Source organism: Oryctolagus cuniculus, chromosome 20, assembly GCF_964237555.1.
Source record: "Oryctolagus cuniculus chromosome 20, mOryCun1.1, whole genome shotgun sequence".
In the NCBI taxonomy this organism is placed as follows: Eukaryota; Metazoa; Chordata; class Mammalia; order Lagomorpha; family Leporidae; genus Oryctolagus; species Oryctolagus cuniculus.
The window spans coordinates 15608498-15625526 of NC_091451.1; the positions used below are offsets into that span (position 1 = coordinate 15608498).

Here is a 17029-nt window from a genome sequence, read left to right on the forward strand (position 1 = left end):
TTTGTTTTACTTAGATCCTTTTTCATCTAGTTTCATCCTAGTTTCCACTAAGGACAATTTAAGGACAGTCTAACCCCCTTCTTTTCTTGAACAGATCTGGTTTTTGATCTAGGTAACCAAGTCTTAACAGCAGGTGATTGAGAAAATTTGAATAGGCAAATGTGAACATAATCTTAGAAAATGATAGTTTATCTCTGTTGCTAACAGGATGTGAATGACCTAAGCTGGTAATTTCTCTGGGTGTTGAGACTGCTTATTAGACCTGCATTTTTGCCAAATTGGTTCACTTGAAGTTACTGTAGGTTTCATTTGTACCTGATAACTAGCTATAGGAAATCTCTAAGTAATTAGGTATGGTCAACTCTTGCAAGTGTTAATACTCAATAGCCATTTATGTTGTTTACATACAAGCAATAAGCAAAATGTTAAAATTTGCTTAGAGAAAATTTGAAATTTGAGACTTCCAGCTGAAAGTTTTTTGATTGGAAGTAATTCTTTTGGTAAAAGTTAACAGTACCTCCAAAGTTTTTGGGTGTGGTGCATGAGAAGCCACTGATGAGTGATGATATGTTAATGAAATAAAACCCTGTTCCCTGGTTCTCCTTGTTAGAATATTCTCTACCCTACTTGTGGGATTGTATTTTCTAAAATTCTTTTCATCACATTATGGCTGTGAGAAGCTGTATTTAGTTTTTGTGCAATTGCTCTTGTGGTATTTTAAAAAATATTTAAAAGACATTTATTTATTTGAAAGGCAAAGTTGCAGAGAGGCAGAGAAAGAGGTCTTCTTTTTTTTTTTTTATTTATTTTTTTGACAGGCAGAGTGGACAGTGAGAGAGAGAGAGAGAGAGGTCTTCCTTTTGCCGTTGGTTCACCCTCCAATGGCCGCCGCGGCCGGCGCGCTGCGGCCGGCGCACCGCGCTGATCCGATGGCAGGAGCCAGGAGCCAGGTGCTTTTCCTGGTCTCCCATGGGGTGCAGGGCCCAAGCACCTGGGCCATCCTCCACTGCACTCCCTGGCCACAGCAGAGGGCTGGCCTGGAAGGGGGGCAACCGGGACAGAATCCGGCGCCCCAACTGGGACTAGAACTTGGTGTGCCGGCGCCGCTAGGCGGAGGATTAGCCTAGTGAGCCACGGTGCCGGCTGAGAAAGAGGTCTTCTATCGGCTGGTTCACTCTCCAGATGGCCACAACGGCCGGAGCTGTGCAGATCTGAAGCCAGGAACCTACATGGGTTGTGGGGACCCCAGGAGTTGGGCCATCTTCCACTGCTTTCCCAGGCTGTAGCAGAGAGCTGGATCGGAAGTGGAGAAGCTGGGATTCGAACCGGTTCGCTTATGGGATGTCCGCACTGGAGGTGACGGCTTTACCTGTTACGCCACAGTGCTGGCGCCCGCTTTTGTGTTTCGTGCTCACTTTTGCCTACTTGTCACTTGATGAGGTTCTTAGAAACTTTAGTTTCAGTGTCACGGGGGAAGGAATGGAGTCTTTCAGGTTAGGAAGAACTGCAGTATTCTTGAGCATTTGTTTTTCTTTTGGTTCGCAGATCTTGGAATATGATTTGGGTGTTTGATTAATGGATAAATCACCCATTTGTCAGTTCAGTAACTAAATGACTGAGTGGTTCTGGAGATTCAGAGGCAAAAGACAAATTGGGTCTCTGCCTTCATAGAGTTTGCAGTCACAGAGCAAGTCATTTTTAATAAGTATTAGGATCTACCTGTGGTGGGGGGATAGGTGATGCTTTGAGGGGAGATTGTCCTCCAGGGTAAGGCTTGATTGGTGCCATACACTGGAGTGCTGGGAAAAACTGACAAGACAGCTGTTCCTTTTGTTTTTGCTCTGCATTTAACCACCGCGTTTTTCTGAATTGCAGTCTGACCAGAGTCCAGGCCACCAGGGGAAAGACTAGGCTGTGCCCGGGGAGCACTCCTCTCCTTTGGTGGTGCCATTTCCCAGATTTCCTGGAATTTCTTCAGTTGTGGCAGCTTTGTAGATTATTTTTGTTTTGTCTGAAAAGTTAAAAAGGATTAAAGGCGGGGAGAATAACATTGAATAGAAAATTCCATATGAAGAATAAAAGAATACCCACTTACTGCTGCAGTGCCATATGTATAGTTCTATCTCTTACCCCGCCTATGATTCACTCAAGCTGTTAGTACTAGAAATAAGAAATAAATTAGCAGAATAATGAGTCTTAGATATTCCCCCACCAATTTTTAAGTACAATAAGAAAGTAGGGGAGACAGATTAGTGTAAGGAAGGATGGCTTGCATTCTGGGGGTGGTACGGAGGGCACCAGGAAGGAAAGAGCTTGGGGAGGTGTCTAGCCAAGCAGTGTCCAGCCATCCCCAACACGTCTTCCCGTGCAGTTTCCTGCTCATGAAGGGGTGGGCAGCTTTGCAGAAGGGAGTCTGCCCTCCGGGTTCCATCTCTAGGACCCAAAGCACAGCTGCTTTATTCTGACAACAAACCAGGATTCTGAGCTCCAGAGATAGGTTGCTGTGACTTCTTATTGCTGCTGGGGTCTTCTGAGGTGGATCGTGAGGAAATTTTTCTCCTTAGGTCTTGAGAGCTAAAGATCTGGGAGATTGTCCCTGGGGGGCACTCTAGGCCCGAGAATGTGGTTGGTGGTTCTTCGAGGAACGCCTTCACGTGCACAACCCTACTCCTTTTTTCCCCTAAGGATGGCAACTTTATTGGACATTGAATCTCTTTTGAGTTATTCTGGTAACTGTGGGGCTTAAATTCTTGCCTAAAATTCTGTAGTTTTGAATCAAAGCTTATAAAATGGATTTCTTTTGGCTACTAGGTAAGATTATATTGTACTTACTGCAAAGTGAGAGAGGATGAATTTGTTAATAGAATGTAATAGATTTTATTAGGGAAAGTTCTGTATTTTTCTTAGGGGAATAAGAGTCTAGAAAGGTGTTGAAGAGGCCCTGAAGTTCATGAGAAGGGACAGTTGAAAGGCAGTTAGGAACAAGCTGGTGTCCATCCAGAGTTAGAAATTATGGAAATGTATTATAAAGTAGTTTCCTGAAGAAAAAGAATTAGGGTTACAGGGCACTTTGAGGGGGGAATTCGGGATGTGGCTGAGGTTTGATAGGTTTTTGAGGTGAGTGCTGTGAACATTTTTGGAAAGGTCTGTGTCAGCCTAGTGGTAATCAGGAGTGAACCAGAAATAGAATTGAGCTTACTGCGCAGCAGTCACTGTTTAGCAGACTCATGCTTAATTTACTGTGTGGCCAGAGTTGAGGAAACGCTGGATTCTGGGTTATATTGAGCTGCATTGCTTTAATATGCCCATGGTTTCAGGGCTCAAGATCCTAGTCCTCAAAAGCCCAGAATCTTGATGAACTTTGGCAAGTAGAAGAGAAATTGTTTTTACAAAAGTAGTATCTCAACTGTCTAATGCTCATGGTTTCCTTTTAAATGGGCTCTCCACTTGGACAAAGTGGTCCAGGTAACCTCAGACCTATGAGGCAAACTCCATCCACTAATTGGAAGTTTGACTCTGAGCTAGAAGGCAGAAATAGAATTTTAATTGATAGGGATAGTTTTGGCTGTTGAAGATGGCTTGGGTATTTCTTGCTGCTCTCTTGTTTACTAGTGACTTACTAAGAATGAAAGCCCCATCCAAAAAGACTGCTAAAAAATGTCAGTCTCTGGTCTCGTACTGGGAAGAGAACTTGGAAAGGAATGATTGAGTACTTGCCTTCGGAAGGCTTGATTTTCTCATAGCACCGAAAAACAGCGATGATGAGAAGCCCTTCTGCGAGCTGGAAAATCATGTAGAGGAGAGGAAAGAAGAAAAGCGGTCCAATGACTTCAGGGGCAAAGGTCACATTGAGGATGGTAGAACAGAGTTGGACATTTTGAAATCCGGTCTCCATGCTGATGGTGCGGCTGCACCTGTAGGTGAGAGAAACCCAGCTCTTCAGTAGATGGAGTCTAGACTCTGAAGGGGATATAGCACAAAGATGGGATGGGGGGACTTAGAAAGTAATACCTACCGTGCACTAAGGCGGAAGAGAGCAGAGAGAATGAAGCCCAGCAGGAAGCCAATAAAAGGCATCAGGGCAGAGATGGTCAAAAAATACGGTGTCATGACATACATGATGCTGTTGCCCACATTGATGGCAGAGAGGACAGCAACCGCTATGCTGATGGAGAAAGTGATGATTATCCCCACCTGGGCATGAGGACAAGAGGGCAGTCAGAAAGGTTAGGGGGGATAGGGAGAGCGGGGAGAGGGTTGGGGCTGGGAGGTGGGATGCACACTAAGTCATTGGTATCTGAAGTGGAAGGGAACGTGGGAGCCACTACTGAAAGCTCGGTCAAGTGCAGGTGCGTGTGACGTGCCTCATGCCTGGATAGCAGGTTGTCAATGAAGTGCTGTGGTTTGGAAGGAGTGAGACTGCTCAGGCTCCGTGAAGTGGTTGTAAATAGTCATTTTTGGAGGCTTTCTACACATTTCTACAATGCTGTCATTCCAAGTATTTCGACTCAGTGGAACTTCACATATTGTCTAAAATCTTAGGGTAAGGACTTTATTTTAGGATGAATTGAATTTCTGGGAATTTCTGGGTCATTTGAAGTGAAGCTAGTAAGCAAAGTGGATGATTCAACCAGATAATACAATTTTAGGCCCAAAATGATCGCAGTCATAAAGTGGCAAGCCTACCTGAGTGACCTGCAAATCAGATATTAAAGTTCCTGGAGTTTGAAAAACGTGTTGTAGTAATAGCATTATTAGAAACTTAAAGGCCTGGGCAGGCATTTGGCACAAGCAGTTGAGATGTCACTTAGACATCTGCAATCAGCAGTGCCTAGCTTGAGTCTCGGTTACATTTCTAATTCTGGCTTCCTGCTGATGCACAACCAGGAGCAGGTGATGGCTCAAGTGCTTGGGACCCTGCCATCCCTTAGGAGACATGGTTTGAATTCCTGGCTCTTGGCTTTGGCCTGACCTAGCTTAGTGTTGTGGCCAGCATCCCAGAGTGAACCAAGTGGTGGGAAGATGCTGTTTCTCCACCCCACTCCTAATCTTTGCCTTTCAAATTAGTTGAAAACAACAGTAGCAGAAATGTGGGTCTGCTCTATTCCAGGTAAATGCTGGGAACAGTGGGTGTGGGTGTGGAGGAGTGGTCATTTGGCCTACTAGTTAAGACATCCATGTCCTACACCAGGGTGCCTGGGTTTGATGAATGGTGCTGGCTCCTGACTCCAGCTTCCTGCTAATACACACCCTGCAAGGCAGCAGTGATGGCTTAAGTGGTTTGGTACCTGCTATCAAACCTGGATTGAGTTTCCAGATCTTGGCCTGGCCTAGCCAAGTCCTGACCAATGTGGGCATCTGGGAAAAAGAGCCAGCAGTTGGTAGCTCATTTTTGTCAGCCTCTAAAATAGCTGAAGTTTTTAAAAGGTCATGGTTGCATTAACATTTAAGTTAGGTATCAGGTGTTACTGTATAACGTAAGGATGCTAGCTTTGAAAATGCACATCCATGCACTTTCAGAAGGGCATTGTAGAAAGTGATGTACTCCAAACTGGTAACATGTATGCTTGTCTTAGGGCTTGTCCTTTTCATCTTGAATGAAGAAGTATAGCAAATATTGCATTGTTTCTTTTTTAAAGATTGGTTTTATTCATTTGAAAGGCAGAATGAAAGCTACCTTCCATTCATTGGTTCACTCCCCAAATCAATAAAACAGCCAGGGCTGGGCCAGGCTGAAGCCAGTACCCTGGAACTCCATCTGGGTCGCCAATGTGAGTGGCAGGGCCCCAAGCAATTGGGCTATCATCTGCTGCCTTCCCAGGTGCATTAGTAGGGAGCTGGATTGGAAGTGGAGCATTCAGGATTCGACCTGGTGCTCATGGGATGCTGGTGTTGCAAATGGTGACTTAACCTGCTGTGTTCCTGTGCTAGCTTCATGGTTATTATGCGTTTATGGGTTGGTTCAGTTTCCAGCTCACTCAATTTATTACATTTTATATTTTTGGGAACATTTTAAAAATTTGTAGTGAAAAATTGCCATTTGAATTTTAAGTGCGTAATTCAGTGACATTAAGTACATGTACAGTGTTGTCCTGGGAACACTAGCATTTATATTGCTCAAATTTTAGCAGGGCAGGTTTGCATTTCTGTTTTAATGCGTGTTGTAACTGATGTGAACACCTGTACCAATTAGTGGTCTTAGCCCAGGACTAAGGACTTTTTACAGTTGTGACTGTAAGCCACGTGCTTAAAGTTTGATTGAAAGACAACTAGTTTCCCTGCATTTTGGATGGATTTCACCTTTTGCGTTTGATGGGTCATACATGGGACATTGGTTAGCAGGAGTTGCCTACAAATCCAGAAGCCATCTCCTGTGTGTGGGTATTCATGCTCACTCTTGGTGTCCCCCACCCTGTGGCTGCAGAGTGGTGGGTATGAGCCCAGATTCTGTGGTCCAGGTGTGACAGCAGGCTCTGCCAGTTTCTGGTATCTGAACTTCGGTGAATCACTCAGCTTTCCTGAGGTTGATGGCCCAGAATCTAGCATCTAAGAATCACTAAGTTGTAGCGCCTATGATTGCTCGTAGTTAAAGACGATTTGCAGAGTTTCCTCCCATTCTTAACTGTGCTACTAGAGGAATTAAATTCACAACCTCTTGCTGAGACAAGTAGCCCTGGGTAGTATCACCTATCAGCATGCCAGTGACCCATGAGGTGGGCTAGTTATTGAAAGTTGGATTGCTTTGATTTGAAAAGTCTTAAGAGGATTAATATGCAGAGGCTACACAATCCATTTGTTCGTTTTTCAACTTCCTGCTCTGTTTCTTGTGCAACAGGGTGTTGAAGGATGAACACAGAACTTGAAGCTGTAATAACAAAGTGCGTTTTGGCCCACTTATTTGTATTTGCTTCCTCACTGGAGTGATAGCAGTTGGAAATGTATTATAAAACAGAGCTGCTGACCTTGTGGTGGTTTAACAGGTTTAGCAAGGGACAGCGTGGGTACAAGTAGGGAATAGAAACACGTGTTTTACAGTGTGATAACTGCAAGTGTTAGTAGATGTTGTGTACTGTAGGAGTGAATAGAGTCGGTGTCCTGCCCGGGTTTGGTTGGCAGGGTCAAAGAAGGCTTCCTGGAGAAGGTGCTGTTTGTGTTCAGACCTGAAGGGAGTGAGCCCAGGGGAAGGTGGTTAGTGGGGTGGGAATTGGGAAGGAGAGTGTTCTAGGGTAAGGGAAGGGCATGCCCAAATTAAAAAGCCGTGACTGGAGGATCAGTTCAGACTAAAGAAAGGCCTGAGCAGCCACAGTGAGGTGGTTAATGTTTAGCCTGGAGGGGAGCAAGGAACCAGTGGAGCGGCAGGGTAGACTGTACTCCACATCTCTGTTCTCAGGGTAGAAGTGGATCAGAGAACAAGGTTAGCAGGCTGTTTGAGTTGTCTGGTAAGAGAAGGTGGAGGTCTGAATGAAGATAGTGCAGGGTGGGTGTGAGTGGGGAGGGAGAGGGGACCTTGACAGCAACCCTGGAGCTGGCTCAGGTGATCAGGTACAGAATGCCACTCTCGAAGGTGGTCACTGGAGGAGGGAGGAGCAGGCTGGGGAGGTGGTGATTATAATTTTAAATGGGTTTTAAGTGCCTGTGGTGTATTCATGTAGAGAGATGTGGCAGTTAATACAGGCATTGGGAAGTCAGCTTGCAGATGGTGTTCGCAGGCCTGAGGTGAATGAGATCTTGTGGAGGATCTGGTGGGTGAGAGAAGTCCAGGAAAGCAGAAAGGTTGGACTGAATGAATGGACAGAATTAACTCACAAGAGAGAGAAAAGTGGGAGAGGCGGTAGGAGGGTGGGGAGCCTGAAGTTGAAGGAGAAGCTTTTAGGAAGGAGACAGTGGTCCAGCATGTAACACTGGTAAAAGGTCAAAGAGGTGTCGAGAAATGTCCATTGGAGTTGGGAGGGGGTGACTAAGATGCTGCGTGAATGGGACACCAAGAGGGGAAAGTGGAGGAGGGGGCAGCTCAGATAACTGAGATCGATTGTTAAGGGCCGGGTCGCTCAGGAGTTAGGCAGTGTGGTGGAGGTACAAAGGTGTTGGAAAGGAAGTGGGTTGATGGGGAAGGGCGTTTCTCTGAAGCCTGCCTAGGAAGGGGAGGTGGATCCCACAACAAATCCTGGTGATTGGTTATTTTGTTAATGGTAGGGGAGACGTGAACTTAGCAGTGCTGATCTGCAGAGACAGTGCAGAGGTGTTTTAGAGCAAGAGGAGAAAGGCTGCTGCAGGAGGGGCATAGTCAATAAAAGGAGGTCTCTGAGGAGCAAGGTGGGGAGAGTGGGAGATAAAACCCAGGGCTGATGTGGGAGTGATCCGCTGTGGATAGGGGGAGTGACCTTTCCATGTCTTGGAACAGATGGAGAAGGGAACCGTAGCCGTGGTATTGGGACTGGGCCAGGACAGAAACAGAAACTGCTGCAAACGTGGAACTGCTTTGTCCCGGATCTTAAACTGTTGGCAAACCTCGGACTTGCAAGCAGCATGCCATGTGGACAGGCTGAAGACAAACATCCTGGGAGACAACATCCTGGGAGACAGAGATGACAGCGAGTGCAAAGTTCTGAGGACCAGGATGAACAGTGAGGCTGACAGGGACTGAGCTCCAAGGGCAGAGAAGTTGGTGGAGGAAGCAGACTGCACGCCAGGGGTCTGGGATTTCTCTGAGTGAGGCGGTGGCATGATGCTTTGTGCTCTTCCACACCACCTGTGACCTTACCTCTTCACCCGCCTCCCATCAGCTGTACACTGCTGCACCCCTGGTCTCTTCCTTTTCTTGTCTAGTCCGTGAACTTGTCCTCTGAACTTCAGCCCAGGCTCACCGGGTCTTACCCTGTGTTCCTGGTTTAGCTCAGGCCCCTCCCTTCCAAGAAGCCTCCTGACACTCCCCACCCTTACTGGTCTCTCCTTGATTCTGTCAAAACCTCCTTGTACGCTGTTGTTGGTCTTAGTCTCGGATGGGCTCTTTCACTTTGTGCAGATTCTTGACTCAGAGGAAAGTGAGTGCTGGGAGTCCATGGCGTGACCTTAGCATCTAGTAGGAGCATAATATTTTTATTCTGAAAATATTGGTTATACCTACAGTTGGCATTTTAAATTTTTTCTAGCTTTTCAAAAGCACCCTCCTGTTCAGTATGATCCCACAAAGTAGTAGGTGTACCAATAGCAGACCTTTTTAAAAAAGAAAGGAAATGGACACAGAAAATGCAAATGACTTACTCCAACTTACTCCAACCATACGTTGAGATGGTGGTGGTGTTCTTGCTCCCTGCCCAGTTTGCTCACTAAGATAGGCCCCAGGGTTCTTACCTTGATGACATACGGTACATACTGTGGCCGTTTGGATTTGAGGATGATCCCTATGGTGCAAGGAATGAGAATCATGACCAGTGATATCATGATGCCTCCATAGGGCACCTTGTCCTTCAGGTCCCCTTCATAGATGCCCCTGCTGTAGATGTACAGGAGGAGAGGCATCATCCCCAGGGCTAAGAAGGTGGAGCAGGTGGTCATCACGATGCTGGGTGGAAACAGGGAAGAGTGGAGAGAGCGCCCGTTACCACACTGTTTTGTAGGTGCCTGCTGTGTACTAGGCACTGCTAAGTGCTGCATGCTCATTGCTTCATTTTCTTTGCCAGTAGCCTCCGGTATTTTTCTTTTTTCTGTTTTTGCTGTGAGGTTGATCACTAGAAGAGTTGTGAGTTGGTCCAGATCACTCAGGTACTGACTGAGACAAGATTTGCATCCAGAACTGTGCAGCCGCTTCAGTTCTTTGTGCTTTGTTGCGGAAGGAACCACTATGATCTACTCTTTCTCCTTTGAGCTGTGCTGTACACACAGCCGATTCTGGAGGAAGGTGAGCTCCCAGACCCTGACTGTGATCCAGGAAGAGCACTTGGCTCACACTTGTGAATGTCTGGTGTAGAGCCTGGGGACTGTCTGGGTGTAGCAGCTTTGTTCAACTGAGATAATATGAGACACATTGACAGCACTTGGTCTCGGGGAATGGATAATATGGCACTTACCGGCAGGCAGAAGGTTAAAAAAACAAGACAGGGAAGTCAGCAGAGGCCACAGTTAGGACCGTAGAAACAGCAGCAGAGAGTAGCAATGGGGAGTAGTTGAAGGACCATGATGATAGAGCAGTGAAGGAGGCAGCGATAGTTAACCAGTTTAAGAAAAGCTTGATGATGAAAAAGTCACCAAGATTCAGTGTGCTGACGTAAAAAGCATGCTGGCTGGGGCCGCGGCTCACTAGGCTAATCCTCCGCCTTGCGGCGCCGGCACACCGGTTTCTAGTCCCAGTCAGGGCGCCGGATTCTGTCCTGGTTGCCCCTCTTCCAGGCCAGCTCTCTGCTGTGGCCAGGGAGTGTAGTGGAGGATGGCCCAGGTGCTTGGGCCCTGCACCCCATGGGAGACCAGGATAAGTACCTGGCTCCTGCCATCAGATCGGCGCGGTGTGCCGGCTGCAACGCGCCGGCTGCGGCGGCCATTGGAGGGTGAACCAACGGCAAAGGAAGACCTTTCTCTCTCTCTCTCACTGTCCACTCTGCCTTTCAAAAAAAAAAAAAAAAATCATGCCAGCGACCGACTGGATTCCTAAATCTGAAAAAGATATGAAGAATTTACAGCAAATTGTAAACTTCATGGTGAAAAATTAGAAGGATTTTCTTTAAAAGAGGAATAAGCCAAGGGTAATGTCACTTGTTTATGAGCTGTTTGATACATGGGCCCTCACTGGCACAGCAAAACAAAAAATAGGAAAATATAGGGATAGAAGAGAGGAAGCTGAACTTTCAGTTTTTGCCAATAATAAGATTGTCCACAGAGGTGATCCAAGTGATTTGTAACAAGAGAATCCTTGAAATTCTAAATACATTAAAAAATAATTGGGTAACATTCTAGAAACAAATAATTTACAAGTGGATTTCCTTTTAAAGATACAACATAACATTCATAGAACTAAAAAATACTTACAAATACATTTAAAAGACTTATGGAAGGAAGTATAGAACTTAACAGAGGAGTGGGTATTGTGGGTAAAGCCGCAGCCTGTGACTCTGGCATCCCATATGGGTGCCGGTTTGAGACCTGGCTGCTCCATTTCTGATCCAGCTCACTACTAACGTGCCTGGGAGAGCAGCAGAACATGGCCAGATTGCTTGGGCCCCTACACCCACGTGGGAGATCCAGGAGCTCCTGACTCCCAGCTTTGGCCTGTTGGAGCCATATGAGAGTATACTGTACTCATGGTTGGGAAGACAGTCTTACGGAAATCATCTCTTAAGCCTGTGTAGATGTCAGTGAAGTATTTTTTGTAGACTTGAAAGCCTCCATCAGGCAGTCCATGTAATCTTCTTAGAGCTCAAGGAAGAAAAAGTAAGAACTGTACGCTTTCCCCCAGAGGCAGCCAGACCCCTAAGTTACCACAGTTCCAGTCTTGAACTTTCCCATCCCTGTCCCCCAGGGTAAACTAAGGATCACAGCAGTCTCAGAAACAGCAGGTTAGGACCTGGGGTCCCCGGACCAGCCTCCAGCCCCTGCACACATGGCAGCAGCACCTGGGTGTCTGGGAACATGGCTCCCACATACCCAAGTAGACAAGGCGCATGGAGTCCCAGAGCAAACTCCAAAACTTCTCACACCAAGCCTAGGTCAGCAGGACTTCTCTGCCCTAGGACAACTGGAGGCTGGCGCTGTGGCTCAGCAGGCTAAGAATCCCATGTGGGTGCCGGTTCTAGTCCTGGCTGCTCCTTTTCCGATCCAGCTCTCTGTATGTCCTGGGAGAGCAGAGGAAGATGACCCAAGGCTTTCTGCCCCTGCACCCATGTGGGAGACCCAGAAGAAGCTCCTGGCTCCTGACTTTGGGTGGGCTCAGCTCCAGCTGTTGCAGGCATCTGGGGAGTGAACCAGCAGATAGAAGACTTTTGCTCTCTGTCCCTCTTTGTAACTCTGGCTCTCTCAAATAAATACTTTTAAAAGTCCTAAAAAAATTTAATTGAAAGTAAAGTACTAAGTAGCGAAATAATTTTCAAAAAGAACAAAGTAGGGGGACTTGACCCTTCAGATATCTGGTCTCCTTAGGAAAACTTGCTCGTGCAAGAAGAGCTAAAGATCAGTCAGTCATAGGTGAGAGCTCACGCATGCTCGGTTCTCGAGAGGTGTGGCATTTCAAGTTAACTACAGATTGAGTGGTGCTGGGAATTTCTTTGAAAAGATAAAACCACACATAAAAAATAAACTGGGTTGATCTCCATGAAAATCAAACATTGAAAACTTTTTGAAAGAAAATACAGAAAAACTTTGTAACCTTGCCAGCAGTAACAGGTTTCATAATAACTGCAAGACAAATCATCTGCAGAAATGCTGGCAAATCATGACATTTTATCAGGGGGTAAAGACAGGCTCCAAACTGAGTAGTTTGTTGCAACATAGGTAAACAATTTTGCAAATCAATAATAAAAAGCCTAAATCAGCAATCTCAAAAAACAGGTGAAGGACAAAGTTGCTCAGAAGAGGATTCTCAGACGGCTAAACTATAACAATGAAGGCCCCAGCAGTCTTGCTTTGACCATATATGCTGTCACATGTGACCCCAGTGGACCATGAACAAGACAGAACCAAAACGTGAAACTCTCAGAAATAGCTGACCACAGAACCATGGATAAATAACAGCAAACTACAGCAGTTCAGATGTGTGACGTTTTAGTTACATGCCCATCAAAAACTTGTGAAATGATACAACATGAAATAGGACAGTTTATTGTTTGGATATGCTGGAAGTGATGAACATGAATTTCTGGGAGGTGCTTTCTTCGGGGTACGGTGGAGGGGAATGAGATAGGGCCAGCTGTTTCTTCCTAGGGGAAAAGTCGGCTTGGGTGGTAACTTAGAGCAGAGAAGTCCTGCTGACCTAGGCTTGGTGTGAGAATTTTTGGAGTTTGCTCTGGGACTCCGTGCGCCTCGTCTACTTGGGTATGTGGGAGCCATGTTCCCAGACACCCAGGTGCTGCTGCCATGAGTGCAGGGGCTGGAGGCTGGTCCAGGGACCCCAGGTCCTAACCTGCTGTTTGTGAGACTACTATGATCCTTAGTTTACCCTGGGGGACAGGGATGGGAAAGTTCAAGACTGGAACTGTGGTAACTTAGGGGTCTGGCTGCCTCTGGGGGAAGGGGGCAGGCACATTTTGTATTTTTTCTTCGTCCTCAAGCTCTGAGAGCATTGCGTGGACTCTTGCCTTTGGATATCCGTGCACCTTGTTTGAGGGGCAGCTCTTGGGTCTCTGGCGATTGGAGGCAGACGCAGAGAGAGCTGCGAGGGAAGACCTCAGGGTCTCTGAAGTGGGCGACTTCTGGGTGGCTTCCATCTCCTTCTGCTTAGAGTTTCCACATTATGGTGGAGAGACCTGGGGGACGCCTTGGATTGTCTGTGGTCCCCATGGCCACTGGCTGTGGTCTCTGCTGTGGCCTGGTAAGGTGTGGGGAGCAGGTGAGCGTGGGAGGCAACCTTCCGCGTGTCCCCAACAAGCCACACTCGCTCCGCTTTGGAGGGCACTTCTCTTGCCTGTGTGTCTCATGCAGGTTTTGGAGCTTGTCTAGTGGCATCTTCGAGGCAGGAGCTGCTCTGCTTGGTTTAGGTGACAGCTTCCTGTGATGGCTGCCCCAGCCTCACTCCAACTGGGAGGCAAAGTAGGTGGCTCTGGACTTCCCCAAAGTTCAAGTATAAAACAGAATCCCTGTCTTACGGCTTTAAAAGGGGTGTTGGAGAGTGACTCGTGTAAAATATGCATGCAAACTGGGGCCTGGGAGCTACTTAGCAATCTTTTCAATGTTTAACAATTCAGAGATTTCACAGGAAGCTGTGATAGCTGTGGGCCCTGCCCCTCCTACCCCCAAAGGGGCATCTGCCTCCAGCCCTCTACTCTTGGACGTGCTGGCCCTGAAGGTACTAGAGTAAGTACAGGCCCTGGAGCTGCTCCGACATTAAGCACAGTCTCTCGGGCTCAGTTTCCGCATCTTGAACTAAGGCTCCTTGTGGCACCTCCTGCCAGGCAGCTCACTTAGCCAGGGCAGGTGTTTAGGGCCGCAGCTAGCTGTTTCTTACCAGTGCTGTTCTCATTATAACGCATGTAACAAGCCTCTGGCGGCACAGGATGGTAGAGGACGAGATTCACTGTCCCTGGAGTGTGAGGCACGGGAGCTTGGGGAAGGTGGCTGTCCCAGTAGAGTGAAAATCTCTGGTGAGGCCTGGGGAGAGGCAGCTCCCAGGTATGTGGACAGAGAGGTTCTGGAGGAGGAGAGCACCAGGGTCGTGTTCAGGCTCAGCCCTGGGGTGGGGCTTAGAACCACAGAAATGTAGGTGCTGTTGGAGAGGCCTCGTTAGCGCCCACTGTGGTATCTGGTCACCCACACTTAAGCCCCAGCCCCCCTCATTGTCCCCGAGGCTCTGCTGCTGCAGGTACACAAAGCCTTAGCTTACCCTTTCCCTCACACCCTACCCTCAGCATTCCTCTACACCAGAATTTAGAGAGCGGCTGACTTTCTTGGGACAGAGGGCACTTGACAAACCTTGACCACAGGTCAGATCAGTGACCTACGGCTGGTTTTGCAGCAAGAAGGGTTTAGCTTAGATGGGGGAAGAATTTCCTGCCTGGGAGGTGGTTGAACATTAAAGCATTTTCCCAGGAGAGACTGCGCAAGCCAAGTCCCTCATCCTGCCTCTGGCTGTGGGCAGCCTCTCTGAGGGTGAACTCCCGGGGACTGAGAGCCCAGTGCCTTGCAGGTGTCAGGTCCCGACAAGCCCCAGCTCGCCCTCCAGTTTCTCTTAAAAATCTGGGCCAGTACTGCGGTGCAGTGGGTAGAGCCGCCGCCTGTGAAGCCGGCATCCCGTATGGTTTTGTGTCCTGGCTGGTCCATTTCCAATCCAGCCCCCTGCTAATGGCATGGGAAAAGCAGCGGAGGAAAAACAGGGCCAAGTGTTTATGCCCCTGCCATCCATGTGACAGAACTGGAAGAAGCACCTGGCTCCTGGCTTCCTTCTGGCCCAGCCATGGCCATTGTGGCCATCTGGAGAGTGAACCAGACTGGGGAAGATTCTCTCTCCTCTCTCTCTTCCTCCCCTTCTCTAACTCTTTAGATATTTAGATAAATTTTTTTTAAAGGAAAAAACACCTGTGCCAGTGTCACTTGGCATCACCAGGAGGGGCTTCTGTACTGGTTGGTTTTCTTAGTGGAGGTCAGCAGGGCCAGAGGCTGCAGGCCCAAGCACGCGGACTCTGAATTGTGCAGTCGTCAGGCGTAGAAGGCATCACCACTGCACACTAACCCAGAGGAAACTGGCTTGAGAGAGAGACTTAAATAAAGCAAGGACTTCTGCAGGTGGTTGGAGCAGGTCTGCACTGTCCTCTGGGGCATTCAGAGCCAGGGTCCCCCCTGCTTGGAAGGGTTCTGGCTGCCAGGAGCCATCCCTTGTTCGTTCCGCTGGATGCTTGGTGCGGGGGCGGGAGGGATGCTGCTGGATTTGCTCCTACCTGTTTGGCTGAGGTGGGGGCCCAGCATAACCTGGACAGGTGCTGGGATTCACCTGGTTGTACCTTTGCGTGAGAGAGTTGCTGCATCTGCTAGCAGGAGGAGGGACGTTAAGGAGCAGACATCCCAGATGCCGAGACCCCTCAGAGGCCTGTTGGGGCTGCTTGCCTGTTCTGTAGGCATTGGAGGTGCTTGCTGGTTCCAAGTCGTGTTTATCTCCCTGACTGTTTGCAACCAGTTGTATCTCCTTTCTCATCCTTGGCCTCAAAGCTGACAACCTGGCCCCCGCGTGCCCTGAATGTCCCCTTAAGACGATCCTTGTGCCCCACCTGAGATGCCTCTGGGGGCTAGGGACTGGACAGGATACTGCCCCTGGACCACTTTGGCCCCTTTGGCTTGTTTCTTAGAGACATCCCCCAGCCCCTGCTCAGCATAAAATCTCTTGCCAGTAAATCCAGCTGCCACCTTGCCCGGGTGTCCACCCGGCACCCCCGCCCTCTGCCCTTGTCTGCGGGCTTCAGTGCAGCTGTTTCCCTCAAACGCGCTGTCTCCCCAGCAGCCCCTGTGGCAGCACGCACCCTCCCCACCCCCATCCTACCTGAGGTTCATGTCCCCTTTCACGGCCAGACTGAAGAGATTGGACATGTTCCCCCCGGGTGAGCAGCCACAGACCAGGATGGCCAAGGCTTCAATGTTGTTCATCCGGAAGACCTTGCCCAGCACGAAGGCGGTGAGCGGCATGATGCCATACTGGGCCACCAGGGCGATGGCCAGCCCCTTGGGCTTCAGGAAGTGAGCCTTGATCTTGCTGAACTCCATGGTGCAGCCCAGCGAGAGCATGATGGTGAGCAGCATGATCACCAGGATGACGCTGAGCGCCAGGTCGGTGGGGCGCTTGCCGAAGTTGGGCGGCAGCGTGAAGTTGAAGGGGGCGGACTCGTTGTGCGCCTCCATCCTCCCGTGGGCCGCGGCAGGACCACCCTGGTTCTCTCCTCGCTCTGTCCTGGCTGGGATGCCTTCTTGAATCGCCTCCCCGGTCAAAGTGTTTTCTGGACAAAATGTAGCTCTGGGCAAATAGAAGGATTATGCAATGAACAGAGCTGTTTCTCTGGTTGTGGCCTCAGAGGGGGAGAGCTCAGGGCCTTATCTGCCTGGCCTGTCCTGCCTCACCCCAATTCCCTGACCTCTGTGTCCTGGGTACCACTCACACTCTCCTTTTACCAGGGACAGAGGGCTTATCTCTCCCCTTTGCCCTGTGTTGAACCTGCTCTACAGGTGCTCTGTGCCTGGGGACCCAGCCAGGACCTGCATGAGCTGGAGTCCAGCCCTGCACCTTCCTGCAGCCTCTGTTCTGGTGCAGCCTTTTCTGTGTGTGTGTGTATGTGTTTTTTTTTTTTTTTTAAGATTTATCTGAGGGGCTGGTGCTGTGGCATAGTGGGTAAAGCTGCCACCTGCAGTG

General features: G+C 48.6%; 1 protein-coding gene across 1 annotated transcript; it reads right to left on the reverse strand.

Moving 5' to 3' along the window:
• Positions 1-1765: 1765 nt before the first annotated feature.
• On the reverse strand, positions 1766-16547 carry SLC10A1 (solute carrier family 10 member 1). Its single transcript, NM_001082768.1, is given in 5 exon segments — positions 1766-2011; positions 3718-3914; positions 4016-4194; positions 9352-9562; positions 16169-16547. Coding segments are annotated over 5 exon segments (1047 nt in total). The 5' UTR covers positions 16525-16547; the 3' UTR covers positions 1766-1907.
• Between the last annotated feature and the right edge of the window lie 482 nt (positions 16548-17029).